The sequence below is a fragment of the Diorhabda carinulata genome, chromosome 8, assembly GCF_026250575.1.
Source record: "Diorhabda carinulata isolate Delta chromosome 8, icDioCari1.1, whole genome shotgun sequence".
Taxonomy (NCBI): domain Eukaryota; kingdom Metazoa; phylum Arthropoda; class Insecta; order Coleoptera; family Chrysomelidae; genus Diorhabda; species Diorhabda carinulata.
In genome coordinates, this window is record NC_079467.1 from 14,944,768 (window position 1) to 14,966,312 (window position 21,545).

A 21,545-nucleotide genomic window follows, 5' to 3' on the forward strand; every position below is an offset into this window, starting at 1 on the left:
TCATGTCGTGCGCTGGTTTCTATAACCAAACCGAAGCGCTATAACACAATCCTCTTAATTATTACACGATAGCAACTTAATCATATAAACCAGGGGTTGGTAACCACTTGAGTCGTCAGGAGAGCCAAAAATTACCTATTATTTAAGTCAAAAAAATTAAAACAATTAACCATTCACTCACAACCCTAACTTGTACTTCAATAACAAACAATTGGAATAAATTCAATGGGAGCGATGGCTTTGCATGGGTATTCAGGTAGAAAATATAAACTTTATCAAACAATGTTACTTGTACTTAGAATAAAAAACAATAAACAATTGGGAAAACAAATTTAAGCGATGGCTTTGCTTGGTTTCATAAAGTTTGGATAATGCCAACTTCTTCACTTCATTGTAGCTATCTGGAAAACTTTTACATGCGTTGAATATAAGAGCCTCAACTTGCGGCTTTTTATGCAGAGCTGTCCACTTTTGTTGTGTGGCTGCTTCAATTGATATCGATTAGAAACTTAGTTGTTCTAACTGTGGAAAGGAAGGTGATGAAATGATGTAAAGAAAGAACAAATATTTGAGGCAAAAAATCAGCCATGTAACCACATTACTAAAAAAAATGTCGGTGTGATTTAATAGCTCAGGGACCTAAATATCACATGGATTCTGATACACATTCAAAAAATTCGATCCAGGAAGAGAAACAAATTCATCCTGTAGAAATATAAGTAAAGGCAAGAATGGAATAAATTTGAAAAAAAAAGATTTCAAAAACTAGTCATATTCCTAATGATACAATAGAAGCGAGACTAATGAAGCATTATAACGATAATACTGTATTTTCTAGTAGATTTGGAACTAATATAAAAATATGCTTTAAAAAATAGCAATATGGAAGAGAATATCGCATTTCAAGTATGCTGGTGAAAGTTTACAACACATCTGGACAAAGGTGTATGAGAATAAAATTTATCCAGCTAGTGATAAAATATTCATGTCAACGTTCAGAAAACAATACTGAAAAGTGGATTAAATTGCACTGTAACCTGCTTAGAATGCAATGGCAATAGCTGTATAAATCCTTCACATATAATGGGAATGAATGAGATCTATGACGAAGACAGTGATTTAAAATAACAGATGATATATTTTTTAAAATTTTTGTATAATGAATGAAATGCTAATGTTTCTAATCTCTTGTTATACTTATTAATCTACTAGATTTCGAACTTGAGGGTTACGAAAAATTTGTTAAATCGAGGTTGCTATATTGAGGTTTTATGTATTACAATTCAATAACTAGTCCTGGATTTGGATGTTTAAAGATTTTCATACTTTATGGAACTCTATTAAAAGTTTTGGTTTTACTCTTTAAACAATTTTCTATCTACTAACAAATTATTAGAGATTTGAGCGAAACAATATAAATCCATTAGGTTTGAGCAAAGATGAATAAATTCATTTCTATTTGTGATATATTTTTAAAACCAATCATTTGTCAAATTTTTTATTGTGTTGGATCAATTATTAATTATGTCTTAAAGTATTTTGTGAAAGAAAAAAAAATAATAGTTTTTGCGTTGTTGTAAAGCCGGCCTTTTTCCAAAATCATGTATTGTAAATTTATTTAGTTTTGCTTCAAGGCTTGACAGTAGGTTACTGGAAATAATGAAAATCGAAACACATAAGTATATATTGATTTAGAAATAAAATTTTACCACTCATTATATTTATTGGATCATTAAAATCTACAAATAATGTTGTTAAGAGCCCCACAACACAAAAAATGTACAAAACCTTAAAATTTGAATTCCTTGTATTTCTTTGTTTGTTTTGTATCTTGCTGTTGTCGCTTTCTCTTACTCTGTAAAAAATATTAAGATTTGTTAATAAAATTTGTTACTAAATAAGTCACCGAATATTATTGTAAAATTAAAAATATAACCGGAGATTCTTATTCAAAACAAAAATTTAATCTTTTTGGAACTTCTATTTTGCCATACAATTTATAAAATAAAATATATAAATAAATTAGCTGTGCTGTGCTAGGAGAGCATCCATATCAAGAGCACAATTAGTAATGGAAGATCTTGAGGAAACTGTCATCAGCAAATTTGCCGATATGTGGATGACTGCAATACCAAAAAATGGAATTGAAAATACGAGAGTTGCTACTTAAGATTTGACCACACTGATGTGAATATGTCAAATCTGAGATTGCCTTCATAAACGATCATCTTGGTAAAAAAATGGAATTAAATTGCAAACATTTTCGTCCGATGACTTTCGACGTGGATTAAACCAACAGCCGTGTGCCGATCAACTTGCTTCAACTTTTGGAGATGAAAAGCACAATCTCAAGCTTGTTTTCCGAATTCAATCGTGGTCGCACTTCGCTACAGGATGAGATTTGTGAAGGTCGTTAAAAACCGGCTGTTGTACCAGAAAACATCGATGCTCTGTGTAAGATCGTCATGTGACAAATCGCGAGATCGAAACATACTTGGGCATTAGTTTCACTCAATATTGCATAAACATTTAGCTGTAAAGATTTGTTCGCATTGAATACTGTATAATTTGACAATAACTCAAAAAAAGCTCGTGTCGATTGGTGCAAAAAATGCTGTGGGGTAGTCCCAGTCTTTCCATTTGCTGATGGGTAAAGGGATATGCAATTAGTTCGTTTGGCACATTCTTAAATAAATGTTGGAAAATTAAGTACATAGTTGGGATTATCTTAGGGAGCTTTAGTCAGCGATCTTAATATTTTGGATTGAAAAGGCTGCATCTTTATGTTGTTCTTAGTGAATCCCAGAGATGTATTCCATTTGACCATATATGCTTTATTAGTGTTTTGATTGCATCGCGGTGATGTCTGTAAGATCATGAAAGGAGACGAATAAAGGATCTATGCATATAAACCCGAAACTTAACAACAATTGACTATATGGGTTTTTCAAGATGAGCCAAGTCCAACAAAAGTTGTTCGAGCACGAAGCACTTTGAAGCAAATGATCACCTGTTTTTTCGAATTAACTGGACATGTCGCCACCGTTGAATTAGAGCAACATAGAACGGTTAGTTTTGAATGGTACAACAGCATCAGAAAAACCAATCGCAGAAGACGAATCATTCTCCACCAAAACGAGAACAAATTAAAAATATGGAATAAGACCCCAGATCTAAAACAATTGAAAAGATAGATTTCTTATTCCACCAATTTATTTCAAAAGGCCTTTTCATTGAAAGACACTCTCATCTGAAGAACATCGGAGAAACTTCCGACAGCTCTTGTCGTTTCGGTAAAGAACCAAAGGAAACCGCCTAACATCTCTTTTGTGAGTACGAGGCAATCCATAAAAAACTACTATACTTATATTTATGGTTTTTAAAGCCAGAAAAGATAAGCCACATACCCAGACAGTAGCTTATTTTGCAAAGTCGTAGTTACCTGTTATTATAACCTTTCCAGCAAACTAATATTCAGTTTTATTAATATTAAAAATTCCCCTAGGCTTGTCCATTATGTGTAAGCATAAGTAGATTGAATAGAACATATATCTACTAAATAAAGACAATAAAAGAAGAAGGATGTTGAATCCTGTAGATAAAGAATAAAGCTGTCTTAGATTAGGAAGTTTCTATTTAGTAGTAAATAGTTTGATCGAAAATTAGCTTTTGAGGGTGAAAAGCATGTTTAAAGCAAAAATAATACTGCAAACATTTAACTAGTATAATTATTTTTCTAATCTTCTGCAGTTGTTAAACAAATGTTTGATATATATAAATATAATAATCAAATAAAGTACTAAACTTTTCTTAGCTGATTACTAATTAGATTTTGCTTAAAACAAAAACGACGATAATAAAATAAGAGAAGAAGTAACCTTTTGTTTTGCAACATGTTCTGCTAACATATCGCTTAGATCTTCTTTTTGTAATTGACTCTGGTTTTCCCTCATCTGCTGTTCATATCTTACAGCCATAGCATCACTATCCATATCCAATTCGGAAGGATCAAGCGCCAATTCGACCATACCTTCACGATCTGTGGTTCTTTTGCTTATTGGAGCTCCTACAGTGCCTACATTGGTCATATCGTAAGTGTGAGCACTCGCCATCATGGCATTTCCAATTCTCTCATTACGTTTTTCAGGAATGATGTGATATAAGACTGGAGTTTCATTGCTGTAAATAAATAAATAATTTGAAAAGTCTATAGCAGTAACTAAAAGAATTGTAGTGTTTGAAATAACCATTGTAAACTTACCCTTCCATTTCGTTTTCAATCTTCTTCTTTCTTAGTTCGATTGTTTCAGGTGTTTCCATTCCTGCTGGTATACTGGAAATGCCGCTTGGTGTAACTAGACCTTCAGCTGGTGTTACAAGACCAGACTCATCAGGAGCTGGTGCTTCTTTCTCCTCTTCTTCCTCCTCTTCCTCACTTTCTTCCTCAGATTCGGATTCTAATGCTCCCCATAGAGATCTATCTATATTCGGATCTTCCCCAATATCCTAAAAAATTTTAAACTTCGTATATCAGATATTTATATAAACTTAACTAAAATTATTGAACAACTCACTATTTTTTAGACGTATATAAAATGTTATAAACTTACATCGATGTTATTTGTGTTTGTGCCAAATACATCACCATATAACGGTTTACCATTTTCATCAACGGGAGGTTTACCCCAACCACCTGCATGATATCCGAATGCGCACCCTTCTGGAATAGGAGCATTTAATCCGGGAATTTTCAAATTGGGATAGCTCGGTGGAGGCCCATAACGTTGCATAGCAATCAACCATGGCGGAGGTACCTTGTGAGCATTTGGACCAACGGGCATACCAAGAGCAGTCCTTAGTTCTTCACTGAGATCACCAGGTTTCTTTTCTTTTAGTCTAGTTTCAAATTCTTTTCCTTCATAATACAGGTCACCATGGATTGTCATCTTTGGTTTTGTTTGCCACCTAAATAGAATTAGATTATACAAAAAATACCAAAAACAGCTGAATTTCAGCAATAAAATTTTAAGTATTTAATTTGCATTACAGTTACATTATTGTAAATTATTTTGCAGAATATGGGAATTGCAATGTGAAACATCATTTAACCAACACCAATTTATTGAATTTTTTATTGTAAGAAGCAAGTTCAAGAGGGTAAAACCTTTTACACTCGAGTAATTCGAGTGGTGCTTGTCGAGTGGAGATGCCTGTGAATATTGATCTTAAACTTCTGTAGGTTGTAGCCACAGGCTTGCACTTCTCCAAAGGAATGAGTCCCGATAAATTGAAGTTCTAGGCGTCTGCTACTCTGGAGCCTCGAGTAGATCTTGCAAAAACTGATCTCGGCGGGATTATGTTAGATAGCTCAGAAGAGCATTTGCCGTGGTAGTATCGGTAAAACAAAGTCAGGTCGGAGACCTTTCTTCTATGTTATAAGCTCTCCAAGTTTCTGGTCAACTCTGGATAGCTTATATGTCGAACTGCTCTCTTCTGTATTGAGTTCAGCATCTTCAGGGTATGCTTGGAAGCCGAGATCCAAATGTGCGAGCAATATTTCAAAGATGGACGAGTCTGGGCCTTATAGAGAATTAGAAGTTGTTGTCGAGTATATTGCTCTTTGGTCTTAAAGAGGGTTCTAAGTTTTTGTGAAGCTACCTTGGATATATCGGTCATGTGACTATGCCAGCACATATTGCTTTCTACCTCAACACCCAACAAGTGAATGCTGATGGCGATATTTTGTCCAGGTAGGACCAAATCCTGAACTGCAGTACCTGTTTTTCTTTTTTTGGTATTAGTTGTACCCAAGAAAGTTTCCAATCTGCAGGGAAATGACCTCTTTTATATGATAGAGAAAAAAGTTTGCACCATTGGTGGTATTCCATCTAGACCAGTGGATTTATTGATGTTTAAGCCTTTGAGAAGTTTTGCCAGATCTCAGTGGAGAAATTCTATTTCTAGCATAGATGCGCCAACTCTAGACAGGGTGGGTGGTAGTTTTCCCCACGAATCAAGAATTGAATTTGAAGCAAACATGCGACTCAACAAGTCCGCCTTCTCTTTTGCGATCACTGCGATCTTCTCCAGTCAACAGTGGAATTTTTGACTTAGAAAACCCTTGGTGCTTTTGTTACAGACCAGAAAGACCTTGATCTATTTGGGCAATTGAGAATTTTATTGTTTTTCTAGTCGTTGTTTTAAACCACATTACATCGAATTCTGAAGGCTAAAGATCCTCCAGATCAGCTTCCAACTGGAGATCCGAAATGGAGGCTAGTGTAACTTATGCTATATTTTTTCTTTTTTAAAAGGAGCTTTGAGAGGAGTTATGATAAACTCAACTCCACTAGTTTATCTCTTCATATTCCATTGTATAGTGACAATGTGTCAGTGAGGATTTGTCTTTGGCTCACATTTGTTCTTTCATTTATATTTGCACTATAAATTGATTATTCATAATTTGAAAAAATGTCCTCAAAAGGCAAGAAAGTACTAATAATTAATTTCTTCAATTGAGCTTATGTAGATCTTGTTCGTACACTATCAGAAATGCAATATATCACGTAAGAAACCAAATAAAATAACTGCTTCTCAGTGGGGGATCATGGTAAAAATTTTCAGATGTTATGCCATGTTTCCAAAAATTAAAAAGAAATTTACCCAAAACCATACACACTCTATTATAGTATATTGTTGTTATTCAATTGGAATCGCCCTAAAGAAGCAGACAGTTTGGAAAGTCATATTGCGCTGGACTAAATGCAGTGAATTTCTTTACCAGAATTATAACGTAGGTAATCGAAAGAGGACACAAGCATGTTCCTGTATCCCAGATGAATAATAATATTGTGACAACATGAATTAGGAAGGTAGGTGGATTATTCAACCGGTCAACTTTACTCAACGTTGGCATTTTGTTTGAAGTTTTTAAAAAAGTTATTACGTGGCAACTGAGAAGTATTTCTTTGGATAAGTAATAAAAAATGTTGTATTACTTAAATTATTATTATTTAAATTAAGTAATTATCATTATTTTCAGTTATCAATTTTTCTGAGAGCTCCGTAGCGTTTATTCACTAGTTGCCCCGGTTTGTTGAAGAGGATTTCACTCATAGATAGAAATTTTAGGGCCCCTTCTATATTCATATAATTTAATGAGAATTTCTACAAAATCAAATTTCTATTAACATGACCTTGAAACAACTGAAACATTAATTATTAATGCTGAACAGCTGAAAAATATCAATAGATTATCATTTATTGTTCGTTCAATATATTCTTATAACTCCTAGTTTCTTACTGAACACACTGTTTACATTACCACTCACAATTACACTGTGTGACGCGCGTTTCGATAACCAAGTTATCGTCTTCAGAGACTGAAGGTAAACGTCAGAAGACGATAACTTGGTTATCGATACGCGCGTTAGGCAGTGTAATTGTGAGTTTTGGTGTAGTGGTAGTGTAAACAGTGTTCAGTATGAATATCGCCAGCGGTTCCAAAAATTCAAACTTAGTTCCTGGTTTCTTTTTCGGGATAGAAATAAAATATTTTCAATTGCATTGTATTACCATCACTACCGTTAATTTACATTTTGTATAGGTCTTTTCTCCAACAGATTGTATTTTAGATCTGTAGGTACTTGAAAACTCACAATTTTTCTGAGGGTAATCAGATTTCATTCCACCTTCTACCTATATGTGAAATGTAATGGTTCAACAGACCAACTTTGGAAAAATCGAGCGATAGACTTATAGGAGAAATGGCCAGATTTTGTTGCACAAACCACCAAACAAATAAAACGTTTATTTCTAGGAAAGAAAAATAGTGAATTCTAATTTTGGGAAAACCCAATATAGATCCAATTTTCTATAAAAATCTAAATATGAAAAAACCTTACTTGAAGAAAGCATCATGGAGTTTCTGGTAATCGATATCAATTTTTCCGAGTTTAGGTCTGGTTCTTTCACGCATTTTAGCTTTCAACGTTTTGGATTCATCCTTATCTTGTAATGATGCTCTCATTTCCATAATACCGGTTTTCTTAATAAAATCTGGAAGATTGAAGGGCGGTTTTTCTATTCCTCTTTTTCCTTGCAAGTATTTACGTTTAAAACACCAATGCCTTGGAACCTAGGGAGAAAATGTATAGTTTCAGTTTACAGATAAATGATGAATAGAGAAAATGTTTTACCTGGACGGTATTCCTATGTGCTTTCAACTGAACTAACAATTTAGGATCTCTAGCGGTGACATCGTGCATCTCTACAACATCCGGTCTTTGTACTAGTTGTTTTAATTCTGCTACACTTAACCTAGTTAATTTCTTCAACTTCCTTTTAGATAATTTTGTTTTATCCTCATATTTTTTCTAAAATTAAATGTATTTCTTGATTTATTAATATAGATATATAAATAATACTTTCGAGTATAAACTTTTATTGAACAAACGAATAGTCCAAAAGAGAACATTTAACTGGATGAACATAAAAATTGGTAATACCAAGATTTTAGGGCTCTCATTCCTCACTTGTAAGTTCAATCACCAGGGATTTCCGTAAAAATTTATTTTACCCAACATAAAAACTAACATGTTTATTTAAGAGGCGATTTACTATCTAATAATCACACACTATCTGCAGGAGAAGCCTTTTTTCGTATAACCCGAATTTGTGTCAACAAAAGGATCTGAGTGTTATTTTTCTTTTAGTTCATTTTCAATTAACTGCCAATAGAAGTTTCTCATGTCTATAAAAATTTATCGTCTTCACTTTATTTTCAATGATATAAGGGGATTAGATAGTATTCAAGCCACACATTAAGGGGTTACTTGGTATCTTCAAATTTTAGAAAAAATGGAGCTGATAGAAACAAGAAGACTAACATGGAGATAGTCAAAGGTACGATTACAGGTAGTAAATGTAGAACAGAAACAACGGGCAGCTTTTTAGAAATAAAACTTATTTGTGAATGTCCAATGCCCTTTACTTTTGGAAAATCCCAATGGAGCTTGATGTGTGTGTAGGTGTAAGTAACTACTTAACCATCAAAATCTGTTGGGTATAGGAAGATTAACTAGACGCTACCCTAATATTACAAGGGTGTATGTAACAAATTTAGAAAGTTTTACATTTTAGGATAACCTAGTTCTATGTATAATAATGTGCACATAAAACCTTTTGAATCTAAAATCAAGCAAATCAATTTTAGAATCATGAGAAAAGCATATAGTGACCACAGAGTTTTTAAAATAAAATTCCCTGACTTTTCCAGGTTTTCCAGAGGTCTAATTTTAAAATTTCCTGACTAAGTTTAAAAATATTCGATTATATGTATGATTAATAGATAACTGTATATAAAGAATATTACTTAGGAAAAGTGTAGTAAATAAGAAATTACCATAACACTTTCATTTTATTTATATTTATTGAATTTATTTGAAAAAAACTAAATAGCATATGTAATACATATATATTCTTTATGTTATAATTATTCATTTATTATTTATTTTTCAATTTCATCATCTATGGATGAATATCTCGACGACTAGAGCTTTCTTTTTATCTAAAAGATTATTCAATTGCTGTTTCTTTAAATATTTATTCTTACTATTAAAGTCATCTAATTCTTTCTTTTTTCTTTTTTTTTATTTTTCTTCATAACGGCTTCTTAAATACTTAACACTGAATCAGACTATTCGATATTTCAATATTTTCATTTATCAATTTATCATAAATTAATCTTTGGGGGATAAGCGAATCTTCTTGCGAATCTTCTTGAGGATTTTCAATTAAGCAGTCTTTATCAATAGAAAATCCTCGTTCAAGAGATGAGTTACCATGAAAAAATGTAAAAATAATTTTAATGTATTTAATCAATTCTTTAAAATCATCTGGCGTAGCTATATCAGCGTCAACCCCGCTTATCCAATTATTTTCGATTAAAATATCAAGCGAAATTGACAAACGTTTTGCTCAGATATCTAAATTTTGTGCGACATTTGGATCTAAACAAGAAATTCCTTTCATTAATTTGTAGTTTATTGGAGATCGTTCAAATAATTTTTCAGTCAATGCAATATATGCTTGACGGCAATCTTTTGTAAATTCTAGAACATCAGGTTCTTTAATGTTTTTGCATTTTTTGATAGCTCTTTTTGTCGCACAACCAATGTTTATGTCATTATAAAAAATAAAATTTTCAGATTTTTTTAAATCTATAGATTTTATATATATAAAGTGATAAGCATAATATTCTTCCTCACTTTTGTAAGGTTAAGTTGCTCAATGATCAGCTGGTATTTTTTACACACACATTTCCGAAAGATAAAACAGTACTGAATAGTACAATAAAAAGTACGCTAGATGGTATGATCGTATGCGCGCCAATTTTTCAATCTCATTCGAAGGAAACGAAAAAATTCTAGTAGTTTTATTAATTATTATTAATTTCAAATAATCCTAATTGAAAATTTTCCAGATTTTTAGAGAAATTGCCTGACTTCTCCAGTAAATTGAAACTTCTTCCCCTGATTCAGTTTTCTTTTTTATTTGTTGTACACTAGCTTCAAAAACCTTCAATATTCGTGATATTTTCCTGTTTGTAAATGTTTTCGCATTCACAAGAAGTACATTCACTCCAACAATTTCACTTGGTGGAAGAGCGCCTCTTCTACCCATAATAAAAATTATCCAATAATTTGTTCTGAGACACTGGATATAAAATAAACTAATAACTGAGTAGTATTACACTCTCAAACAAACAATCACGTCCATAAAGCCACAGAAACACGTCCGTACCTGACGCGATTCCGATACGGGTTTGCACTTGTACATGATCATAGTATCACTTTGTCAACACAGTGTTGCCATATGTTAAAAATAAATAGGAAGTCTAAAAACAAATCTTTTAAATAAAAATCAATAATATTATAGTTTATTTATACAATTGCGGCCTAAAAACTCTTGAAAAACATCAAATTATTAAAAAATATAGTACTACTACAACCACTGGCACTAAGGCCACAGAGAGCTTTGGCTTCGTGCACCCCATTCCTCCAGTCATCAGGTTCAACGCTCGGCGTCTCCACCCTCTCACACCTAGCTCCCAAAGATCCTCGCTTTGTTCACCCCCTGCTCCTCAGGCATTCGTTCCAAGTTGCCTAGCTATCTGAGTCTGGCTCTCTTGACTGTCACCCAGCTGGGGTCTTCATAGAGCTAGGTGTTTGTATTCTTATTTAGACATCGAGTGGCTTGTTATTTACTTTTATCCTTAATTTGTGGATAGACATACTAATTTCATGGTTATATCTATCAATTATAGTATATTACAAATTTTTTTTTGGTAATTTTGAAATTAAAGCAATATTTTGTACTGCTAATATCAAACTACTCGATCAGTAAGGGAAAGAGAGAATTTTTACTGATCCAATAAATGTGAACTCAAACTACAATCAAGTTTTTTTAATTGTATGAAATAAAGACAAATATTAATATTATAATAGGTATATTTACATGTACTTACATCTTCTGATTCATCAGCATCTTCAAAATCATCATTTGCTAGAGCTGTTTTACTGGACAATGATGTGGGCATTGCAAGTGTCGGGGGAGCAATGTCAGCTTTTTGTTCAGATATTTTGAATGATTCAAAAATACTATAAAATTGCCTATACTGAGGAGCCAGTTCGTGTAATCCAATCGTTTCTTGTACATATCTAGAATGTTGAGATTAATTTTAATTTCTAAATGGTAGAGACTATTCTATAGAATAAAATTATAACTCACTCTATTTCAACATCTTGTAGGTCATTTTCCATACCAGCTTCTTTATCTTTATCTTCGTTACCCTTTTCCCTTTCCTTCTTTTCCTCATTTTCTCTGTTTTTCCTGTTCTTTTTTCTTCTTTTTTTCTTCTTATTTTTACTAACTTTGTCTTTGATTTCTTTTTCCTTTTGTTGTTTCAGTGGTTCTACTTCAGTATCTATTACTGTATCCTAAAAACAACAATCAAGTATAAGTTAAACAATTTTTTCACTACAATAAATTATTGAAACAACAGAAAGAATTAAGTAACTAAAAGTACAATAATGAATTAAAAAATAGTAGAGAGATTAAATAGAGAGAAAAGAGACAAAGATAAAGCTAAAATCATGTGTATTGAATTTGAGTGTGACATTTATTTGTGTTAAGGAACATATTGGAATATAGGTAACAAAAAAGCTAATTGAATACCAAAAGATTCAGTAGTTAATGGAGTTTTTTGTAACGTATATACAGGAAATTATTAAATTGATTCAATAAAAGATAAAATGTACGCATCCTGGCGAAAACTCTAAGATAACGCTTCACAATCCTCAAATAACACCCATTTTCAAATTTATCCCTTGTTACTTTCACTTACAAACTATTATTAATTAAATAACTTTGGATGCAGAAAAAACATTAAAAAATTCTGTGGCTGATGGGCTTGTTTCGAAGCCATTTTCTTTCACACTCATTCTGTCACTTGAACATCAGTGTGTGATTACAATGATACCAAAGTAAACATCAATTCTTCAGAATAAAAACATAGCAATTGATTTGGCATAGGTCTATAATGGGTGATACTCCATTCATACTTGTGAATAGCAACGCCATTGCTCGTTTTTCTAGGATTATCAAATATTTACTTCTTTCTGAGTACTTTTATGTATCAGCATAAACATCAGAATAGATTTTCCACAGCTGAGATTTAAGTCATACTTGGTAATAGCCATGTAAACAAAAAGCATGTCAATGCAATTATTATAGAAAAACTGTTGTAAGAGGAAAAAGCTCCACAAGAAAATTTACATAAAATATTTATGCCAAAAATGAATAGATTTGTGGTTATAATCAAAATAGCATACTATTTTTATTGTTGACATTTTGGCGGCTATAAAGATTGGATAGAATTATGGGTCAGCAATTTATAGCATTCAAGTTTAAGATAAAAAAGACACAAATACTACAAAAGCCATATTTATAATTGCATGGAATATGCATAATTATATCCAACCAATATTATGGGTCAAATAGATTCTGATTATTGGATAAATATACAAAGTAACAATGAAAATGTCTCAAAGAATAGATATATATGTTTTGTCAGATATTATTAATTATATCAAATTCTGTGGGATATTTGAATTGACTCTCCACTGACACGATAAAAGTGATATTCTGATAATTAAGTGATATTTCTTAGAACTATAAAATTTTTCAGCTGAATTAGCTGCAACTCTATGTGAGTTCCAAAGCATACTTTAGTTTAATGAAAAATCTTTGAACATGGTTAAGTTACTGGAAGTGTTAAATCTTTCAAGAATTTTTTTTAATGATTGAGAATTACGTTTGAATTGATAGCAACCTATTTATTAACTAAGTGGTAATTTCTGGAAGTATTGGAGATTTTATATCAAACACATTTACATTACCACTCTACCAACACACACGATTCTAAAACCAAGTTTTCTTTTACAAAGTCTGAAAGTGAACTGAGGTTTGCCCATTTCGTGTTGACTTATACATTAGTTTTACTAGGTCAATCATGAGTAAAATACTTTCTCCCACTTATTTTTTTCCACTCATAAGTAACTCTATGCAAAGCAACTTACTATAAACAAATTTAATATACCTCAGATTTTGTTTGTTAACAAATTCTAATTACAATACTACTTTTTTCATAAGCTGACATTATCTACTGTTTTGGAAAAGCTCTAACAGCAGCAAAATTCTTTTCTTTGTAACAAAAAGCACTACATTTTAAAGGTGGTTTCACTGTTTTGACAATGCTAGCTTGAGGGACTTGAAAGCTGCTTCATAAAAGTTTCAGCCGACAGTTCCTTCATTTATCCATTTTAAAAATTAAAAATCTGAATTTGCGAGAGAGAAAACAAGTCGTATATGAACATAAAAATGTTGGCCCAAAAAGTATTGCACATTATTGCATCTCACAGGACTAACTGGGGCTAAACTACAATCATAAACACCAAAGAAATAATTCAGTTAAAAAATAATAAATAAATCAGCCAGTACTTGCAAGACACTTTTATTTTTCATATGTAAGACACCATTTCAACCTTTGCTGACAATATGAAAAAGAAACTTGTTAAAGTGTATTATTTTGAAATTTAAAGAATGGATATTAGGGTAGACAAAAAGTATTGACCAGTAGTGTATAGTAAAGCAAAGCATAGTGGATATTCCCCTTTTATAGATCTACTAAAAAGTCCTATATTTTGAAAAAATGGTTACGTATTTTGCCATAATTGGAAAACTATGTGGATGGATACTATATTTATTTTCATCAAAGTAACTACATTAGCTACCTCAAATTTCATAAGACATTGTTATAACCTTGTAAACCATATCATTTAAACAAATATCTTGGGAATTATCACAAAAAAATGGAATAGATATTTATTTACCATAAACACTAGATTCTTTGCATTCATTATAGTATAAATGTGAAATGTTTCTTTATAAGAAAATGTATTTAGTTGAACTCACCACATTATCATCTTTTTCCCACAAAGGTTCTCGTTCCGATTCCTTATTTTGATGCTGTTGATTTTCATTATTTACATCAATTTCAGTTCCAAGCTCCAGTTGTCTTTGATTTTTTAAAGCCAATACATCTTCTAAAGCTTGTGGTAAAACCACTTCAGATGTATTTTCTGTTAACTGTTCAGGGGGATCCACCTTTAAAGTTAATAAGGAAGGTAGTTGTTTCTCATTTACTGGTGAAGATTGTTCCATAGTTGGAGGCGGTCCTAGTGGAGCTAGAATGATGAAATCAGTAGAATGTAAATTATTCCTTTAACAAAAGTAATAATAAATGATGCTTCATAATTCAAATACTATGAAAACATTTATGTACCTAATGCAGTAATTACCTAACACAATTCATACTAAATATAAATTGAGGAAACCTTTTACTTACAAAACTCATCATTAGGCCATCCCTGAGTGCCTGGTGGTCCAAAACTGGGTGGAGGACCCATACCTGGTGGTGCTCCTGCCTGCAAATTTGACGTTATAAATGGATATCAATTGAGTGAAAATATACTTACATTTGCTTGTTCCTCCATTGAAATTATTTTAATATGTTAATTTTCTGAATGTAATGTAAATGTTGATTTTATATTACAAACAATCCTAACATAACCTAACCATCGTACTAGCGGTACATTATTCGTTTTTGTATGGTCTAAAGTTTGACATACGTCATATTTTGACAATAGGCTAATATTTGTTAGGGTGCAATTTCATGTTGACGTTCGACGCTGACTTGGAGCGTCAAATAAGGCCACGTGGTACAATTTTGACTGGATCATTATCTTAAATTAATGCATTGTCAAAACTAAACATTGTTTTAAAAATCGCGTAGTATAGAAAAAAACTGTAACCCATATTTACCAGTGTTCTGAAAAGTATAATGAACTACTAGGTAAATATTTTATAGTATTTTTTTTCACTTATTTAAACTAAGAATTTAATCGAGCCATTATTGAATAAATTATCTATCGACAAAGTTGGTATATTTTAGTATTTTGAGGCTTAAGCGTCGAGCGTTGAAATGAAATTGTAACTTTATTATCACGTATTCTGCTCGATAAAAATCAACTCTGAGCCATTGAACTATATGATATAGTTCAATGCTCTAACTTCACGTAACTTAACCTCAATTCATATTTTTAAAGGACCAAGATGTTAAAGCCGATTACTTTTGTTACTGGTAATGTTAAAAAATTGGAAGAAGTAATTCAAATTTTAGGCTCAGAATTTCCTAGGCAGGTAATTAATAAGAAATTGGATTTACCAGAGTTACAAGGGGAACTTGATGAAATATCAATCCTTAAAGCCAAAGAAGCACATAAACAAGTATTAGGCCCCGTTATCGTAGAAGACACAGCTTTATGTTTTAATTCGTTAAAAGGTTTGCCAGGTCCCTATATAAAATGGTTTTTGGAAAAATTAGGTCCAGAAGGCTTGCATCAAATGCTACATGGATTTGATGATAAATCTGCAAAAGCAGTATGTACATTTGCTTATCATCCCGGAGGTGCAGAAGATGAAGTTATACTGTTTCAAGGAATAACGAATGGTACCATTGTCAGCCCAAGAGGACCAAGAGATTTTGGTTGGGATTCATGCTTTGAACCAGAAGGGTATAATGTGACGTATGCAGAAATGCCCAAATCAGAGAAAAATAAGATATCACATCGATATAAAGCACTTGATTCGCTAAAAGCTTATTTTACCAATAGTTTTAAAGACAAATTAGAACAATGACTGCATCTTTAGTTTTATTCTAAAAGTGTAAAAGTGATAAAAGAGTTGTACTGGGAAATGATATTTGGTGAAAAGTTTCAAGAATGGTCAGATGGAATAAAATGATATTGTCAGGTTAGGTACAAAATTCAATTCGTTATATGCGAAATAAAATATTGTATTCCATACTTAGTTTTTTTGAAAGGGTGCAGTGACAACTTAATGATAAATAAAGTATATAATTTTTGAAGATAAAATTGAACAATAACCTTGTCTCTTGAGGCAGGTATGCTCATAAGCTTACACTCAAACGAGGTACCTTGAGTACCAATCAATTGCTTCCTATTCAAGAAACAGAAAAAATTAAAAAATTGGGGAATTTTGAGCGTATGTACAAGGCATTGTAAGGCATCTATCTATAAAAGGTGGCAAGCATTCTAGTTTTTTTCAGTGAAACTTTAAATAGTTTGTTTGAGTTTGAGCTAAATGTAGTTAATAATTCTAATTATATTTTCAATTTCTTTGAATCACTTACTGAATCTTTTTATGTCATATTTCCAGAAAAAAAAATATGGACAAATGAGTAATCAAAGTGTTAGACTGAGATTTTTTCTAATTTTTCATGTAACAATTTTGAAAAATTGTTATTAATAATTATATTCAATAAATATGATTTTGGATAAAAATCTTGATTTTATTTAAAAAAATGATAATTTTTAACAGTTATCAGTACAAATTGCCAAATTTAAAAATTTTTTGATAATAAATTGTCAATTGTATAGTAGAATAGGTTTTTAAAATTATTTCTGGAAATAATTCCTCTAATATTTCATTTTGTATAGGTGTTATAAATTTTATAGAAATCTTCCATTCATGTTGTTGAAATTCCCATCAAGCTGAAAATCAGTGAAATTGCTTAAAATATAATTAAAAATATAATTTGGAAGTTCCTCATCAAACCTGTGTATGGAAAATTTTTTTTCAATGTCAAAGGTCAAAAAATGAATTTTTCGCGATTTTCAGTAAAGCAGTAAGATTTACCACAAAAATACCTGAGACAAAAATTGTAGAACATAAAATTATCTACAAAAAATGTATGAATACTTTTTCTCCTACGAGCCACCGTTTCTGAGATGTAATGATTCAAAAAGTTGTAAAAGTTGTAATCGGCTTAATATGCACACGTTTCCACGCCACCTATGACATAGTGTACTTAGCGCGTTTTTTTAAACGTTGATTCCCTAGGGGGCCTATTCCACGAGTCTGTTGTGATCATGTTTAATTTGAAGCTATTGCAAAATAATGGAAATTAGTGGGGATTGAAAAGATTTAAATTAAAGAAAAAATGTGAAATTTAATCATCAGTCATGATAATATGGCAAATATTTGTGCATATTATTAATAATAATGATAGCTGCAGCTGCGTTTAGGACTCTGAATTGTTCTTCTTTTTTACACATTTTTTTTCGTGCCAGGCTTGATTCAAAATATCATGATTATCATCTATGAAGCATATGAATGTTGATATTCCCAATTTTTCAGTGATAATAAGTTTATCATCATACTTTAGTTTTAGTCGTAGCTTAATCGTTCTGTTATCTAAAGTCGTAGTTTTGTAAACAATTTCGCCCCATGATCGCATTCAGCTCTGAGTAAACAAGCCATGGAAACTACTACCCCTAAAGCATTGGTTTCTATCAAGCTTTTGACAAGGCCCAAAGGAAGGCCAAAGCTTAAAAGCTGCCACTACCTTCAAATCTCCTTCACCCAGAGCTTCCAACTTGGAGGTCCAGGTAAAGCCTGTTAAGAGACAATAAATCCTTGGTTCTACGCCCATCGAACAACGAGTTGACTCAAAAAGGCATAAAACTGCGAACGAATCTACAACTGGCCGTAAATAGAGCAGGCCGCCACGTTTCAGATCACCGGTAGGTAGCAGTAGCGCTAAGTACAAGGTCTCAAAGTTACAAAGGGTGTTTCATATGTATTGTCGGTTTTCACATGTGAATTTCCTACGACTCGATTAAAACATGTTATATCTTGTTTAAGACTAGTCTCTAATTCTATTATCTTTATCATTGTTTATTGAGGACGCACAACGTTTTATAATAAATAGTATGGAGTGTGATAATATGAAATTCGTGTATTGAAAACAGAAGATTAAAGCAGCCGTAGCAGCAAGAAAAATATGTGAATGAGCAAATAATGACATCTTGCCCCTTCGTATTATCAAAGAAAAAAAGGATAAATTATTTTCCTGCACGAGGATTATGCACTGGTTTCTGTTGTTTGGGATTCTCACTGTATTCCAGTAAAAAAAATTTTGACGGTTACAATTGATACATTGATACGGAAATGAGCCCAATCAAAGAAAATCATATTGTCAAAATTGTAAAATAGATTAACTGTGAAGAAGAGAAGCGTTAACATGCGCAAACTACTAATGTCGTAAGCTGCTATATTGATCTTAGCTTCGGCGACAAATTTAAAAATTCGGTGATCTATAAGCTTTAGACTTTACTTCTGAACTTGCTTAAAAAATGTGATATGCTGAAATACGTAATAACAGTATTAAGATAAGCAACACGTTAAAATGTGAATGTGAATAAATCGGTATTATACTTCTTACAAAGTGTAGTCGGCATTTTAATTTTAATCGTTGTACATTTACCAGTATGTGCAATTTAGTGCTGCTAGATTTAATAATGTACTAATAATTTTTAACACCGAATCAGCTGTAACAACAACCAAAATTTAAAAACATTCAATATTGGTATCATTTAGTTTACCATTACTTTATGACTCCTTTTTGGGAAATCTGATCGTTTTGACACAGCTGCCTCATAATTTCATGACAACGCTGTAACTCATTAAAGATGAAAATGGAGGCTCCACGGCGTCCCTTGAAATGTAGATGCGCACTCGTCTAAGCTCAATCTTCATTCCATATTTCTGGGATTGCATAACACTCTCAATATTATCTTCGGTCCTAGATGTTCTATGACCACCGTTTGCTTGTGGTTTAAGCGTTGAACTAGTCTCTTCAAAACGCTTTACCTATATTTTAATAAAATTTATAATTTTTCAATTTAATTCGACTTAGCTCGGATATGGAATTCAGAACAGTGTGATTGCAAGGTAACCGAGAGCTCTCGTAAACAGCGTGATGCATTATGCACGTCCTATTACGCTAACCCGTACGTGCAGTTGTGTATTACATGAACAACGTCAAAGTAACAACAAAACGCTCGAAGTTTTCCTCTATGAGAAATGTGGACTTTAGCATGGAATAATCAAAACGGTGCATTCCACTAGGCACTCACGACAATCACGTTTATGATCACGGTCTTTCCCGTTTCAACATGAAAATTTCGCTAATTCTTTCAACGCTCACCTCGACATGGTCGTTGTAAGCGTTAGTCATGAAGTTATTAGTGACGTTCTCGCCACAACCACAACGATCGTGGGGGCCATGTGGAACGCCCAAAAGAGTATTTCAGGCATTGCGAACGCTTAGTGGAATGCAATACGAGTACATAAGCTTGATGGGGACTTTAAAGTGACACATTTTTCGTGAAAGTACGTTAAAAGCACGGTTGAAATTAAACCATTTCATAGTCTATAAATTTATTTATCACCTGTTTATCATAGGTTCACCTTTTACAAAGCTAAATTGAATTGAATTATTATAATTAAGTAGGTGATAATAGCAGAAAACAGTGTAGATAATATATTTTGATTGATTTGGAAAAATCCAGCCGCCGAAAAGCTCGGAATAAGTTTTTCTGTAAACTCTGCAAAAAATATAATATCATCTCTTATTGGCGTTCTATCCAATAATCCTGGTTTCAGATAACATGCTGATACTATTCTTCTGGCTGTTTTTTCTACTCTATCACATGAAATGACTATTGCTATAGTTGAAAGCTAAAAAATAACAAAAAAAAAATATTAATTTTGTTTGTTTTTATTGTATTTAAGCCTATAGCAGGATAAGCATGTTGAAATTTCATTGCCTCTAATACTTATTCGGAACTGGTTTTTTAAAAGGATATATTTGAGGAACTTTGAAGCCAAATTTCCAGATTCTTAAACTTAATTCGAATGCTTAGGTAACGTGTAAAATTTTTTTTGCTTCACGTTTGCTTAAAAAAATCTGAAAGAATTCAACAAAATAGAATTATTTGCTTATATAGATATACGTATTTAATAGTTTATTATTCAGAGTGTGCTGAAGAAATACAAATATAATTCTTTCAAAATACATTCAAAGCAAGGTCTGACTCCTATGGATCCCGAAAGAAGAATGGCAGTTAAAATCTTTGTTAAATAATTATTGTGGAATGATGATAGCACTTTTTATAATTTTATATTTATATATATATTTATATATTTTATATTCAATAAGATTGAATCCATGATTTTCCGTTTGTCCCAACCTTCAAAAGACGCGTATATGAATTTGACAGTTGTAGTATTAGTTTGTGAGTTGAAGAATTTTGATGGAAGCAACTTTCGTTTCACATGGAGCATGAGCCCGTGCGTCGCCGTACCGTCAGCGCAACGGTTGCTAACCGTCCAGGATTTTCCAGGACAATCCCGATTTCCATTCGCTTGTCGGGTGTCCCACCTTGTCTGCCTCCGGGGCACTGATTGTCCCGGGTTTGTGAGTTGAGCAATGAAAATGTTGAAATTGATGTTTTGTTACTAAATCAAAATCATTTTCAACAATCTGCCCTCAGGAAAGAAAGTTTGAAAGAGTTCGTGGAGGAAGCCGAAATACAATGGCAAAAACTTGTCAAATATGTACCAACTAGGTAATTGTCAGTAGGAGCAGCCCTTGAGAAGATTTGGACCCGCTAAAAATCATTGTGTCCTGTCTAAACAAGATGAGGACTTGATAAAGCCGCACATAGCCAAACAAATATCAGTGGAATAAGTAGTGACTGCTGAAGAACGAAGAAAGGCTGCATTTCATCCAGTTTTTTTTGGTTGATATGTTAATTTTTGTGTTTATAAAATTGATTTAGTGTTCTGGATTTCTGTTGCCCGGAGCTGGCAACCCTAGTCAGCGCGCTCATGAGCCATAGTATCTATAGTTGTTCCAATATCAATTGCAGATTATAAAAACCCTTACCGACAATTTTGTTTTATCTATCATAGGCGTAGATACATCATTTTATAAATTTATTATTTTTTTAAATACTTTTGAAAATATGTATCTTATGCGAGAAAGAATTGGATAA

The 21,545-nt window shown here is 32.3% G+C and overlaps 2 protein-coding genes across 2 annotated transcripts; one reads left to right on the forward strand and one right to left on the reverse strand.

The window, feature by feature from the left end:
- Positions 1–1,703: 1,703 nt before the first annotated feature.
- LOC130897227 (splicing factor 3B subunit 2) lies at positions 1,704–15,276 on the reverse strand. The gene is made up of 11 exons (XM_057805980.1): positions 15,099–15,276; positions 14,969–15,047; positions 14,536–14,807; positions 11,791–11,999; positions 11,528–11,720; positions 8,199–8,375; positions 7,905–8,137; positions 4,611–4,965; positions 4,262–4,506; positions 3,879–4,179; positions 1,704–1,855 (listed from the first exon to the last, which is right to left on the reverse strand). Exons 1-11 carry the CDS (start codon positions 15,114–15,116, stop codon positions 1,790–1,792), a joined length of 2,148 nt encoding a protein of 715 aa, XP_057661963.1. The 5' UTR covers positions 15,117–15,276; the 3' UTR covers positions 1,704–1,789.
- A 56-nt stretch (positions 15,277–15,332) lies between these two features.
- LOC130897228 (inosine triphosphate pyrophosphatase) lies at positions 15,333–16,485 on the forward strand. The gene has a single exon (XM_057805981.1). The coding sequence runs from the start codon at positions 15,736–15,738 to the stop codon at positions 16,318–16,320; it is 585 nt and encodes a 194-aa protein (XP_057661964.1). The 5' UTR covers positions 15,333–15,735; the 3' UTR covers positions 16,321–16,485.
- Positions 16,486–21,545: the final 5,060 nt, after the last annotated feature.

What these genes read in the sequence shown, in the direction of transcription:
- LOC130897228 (XM_057805981.1), top strand. Translation starts at nt 15,736, where the DNA reads ATGTTAAAGCCGATTACTTTTGTTACTGGTAATGTTAAAAAATTGGAA.
- LOC130897227 (XM_057805980.1), bottom strand. An exon ending in CTCCATGATGCTTTCTTCAA is followed by an intron (nt 4,966 to 7,904) that starts GTAAGGTTTTTT and finishes AATTCTATTTAG; the next exon opens with GTGGCAAACAAAACCAAAGA. An exon ending in ATTGAAAACGAAATGGAAGG is followed by an intron (nt 4,180 to 4,261) that starts GTAAGTTTACAA and finishes ATTTATTTACAG; the next exon opens with CAATGAAACTCCAGTCTTAT.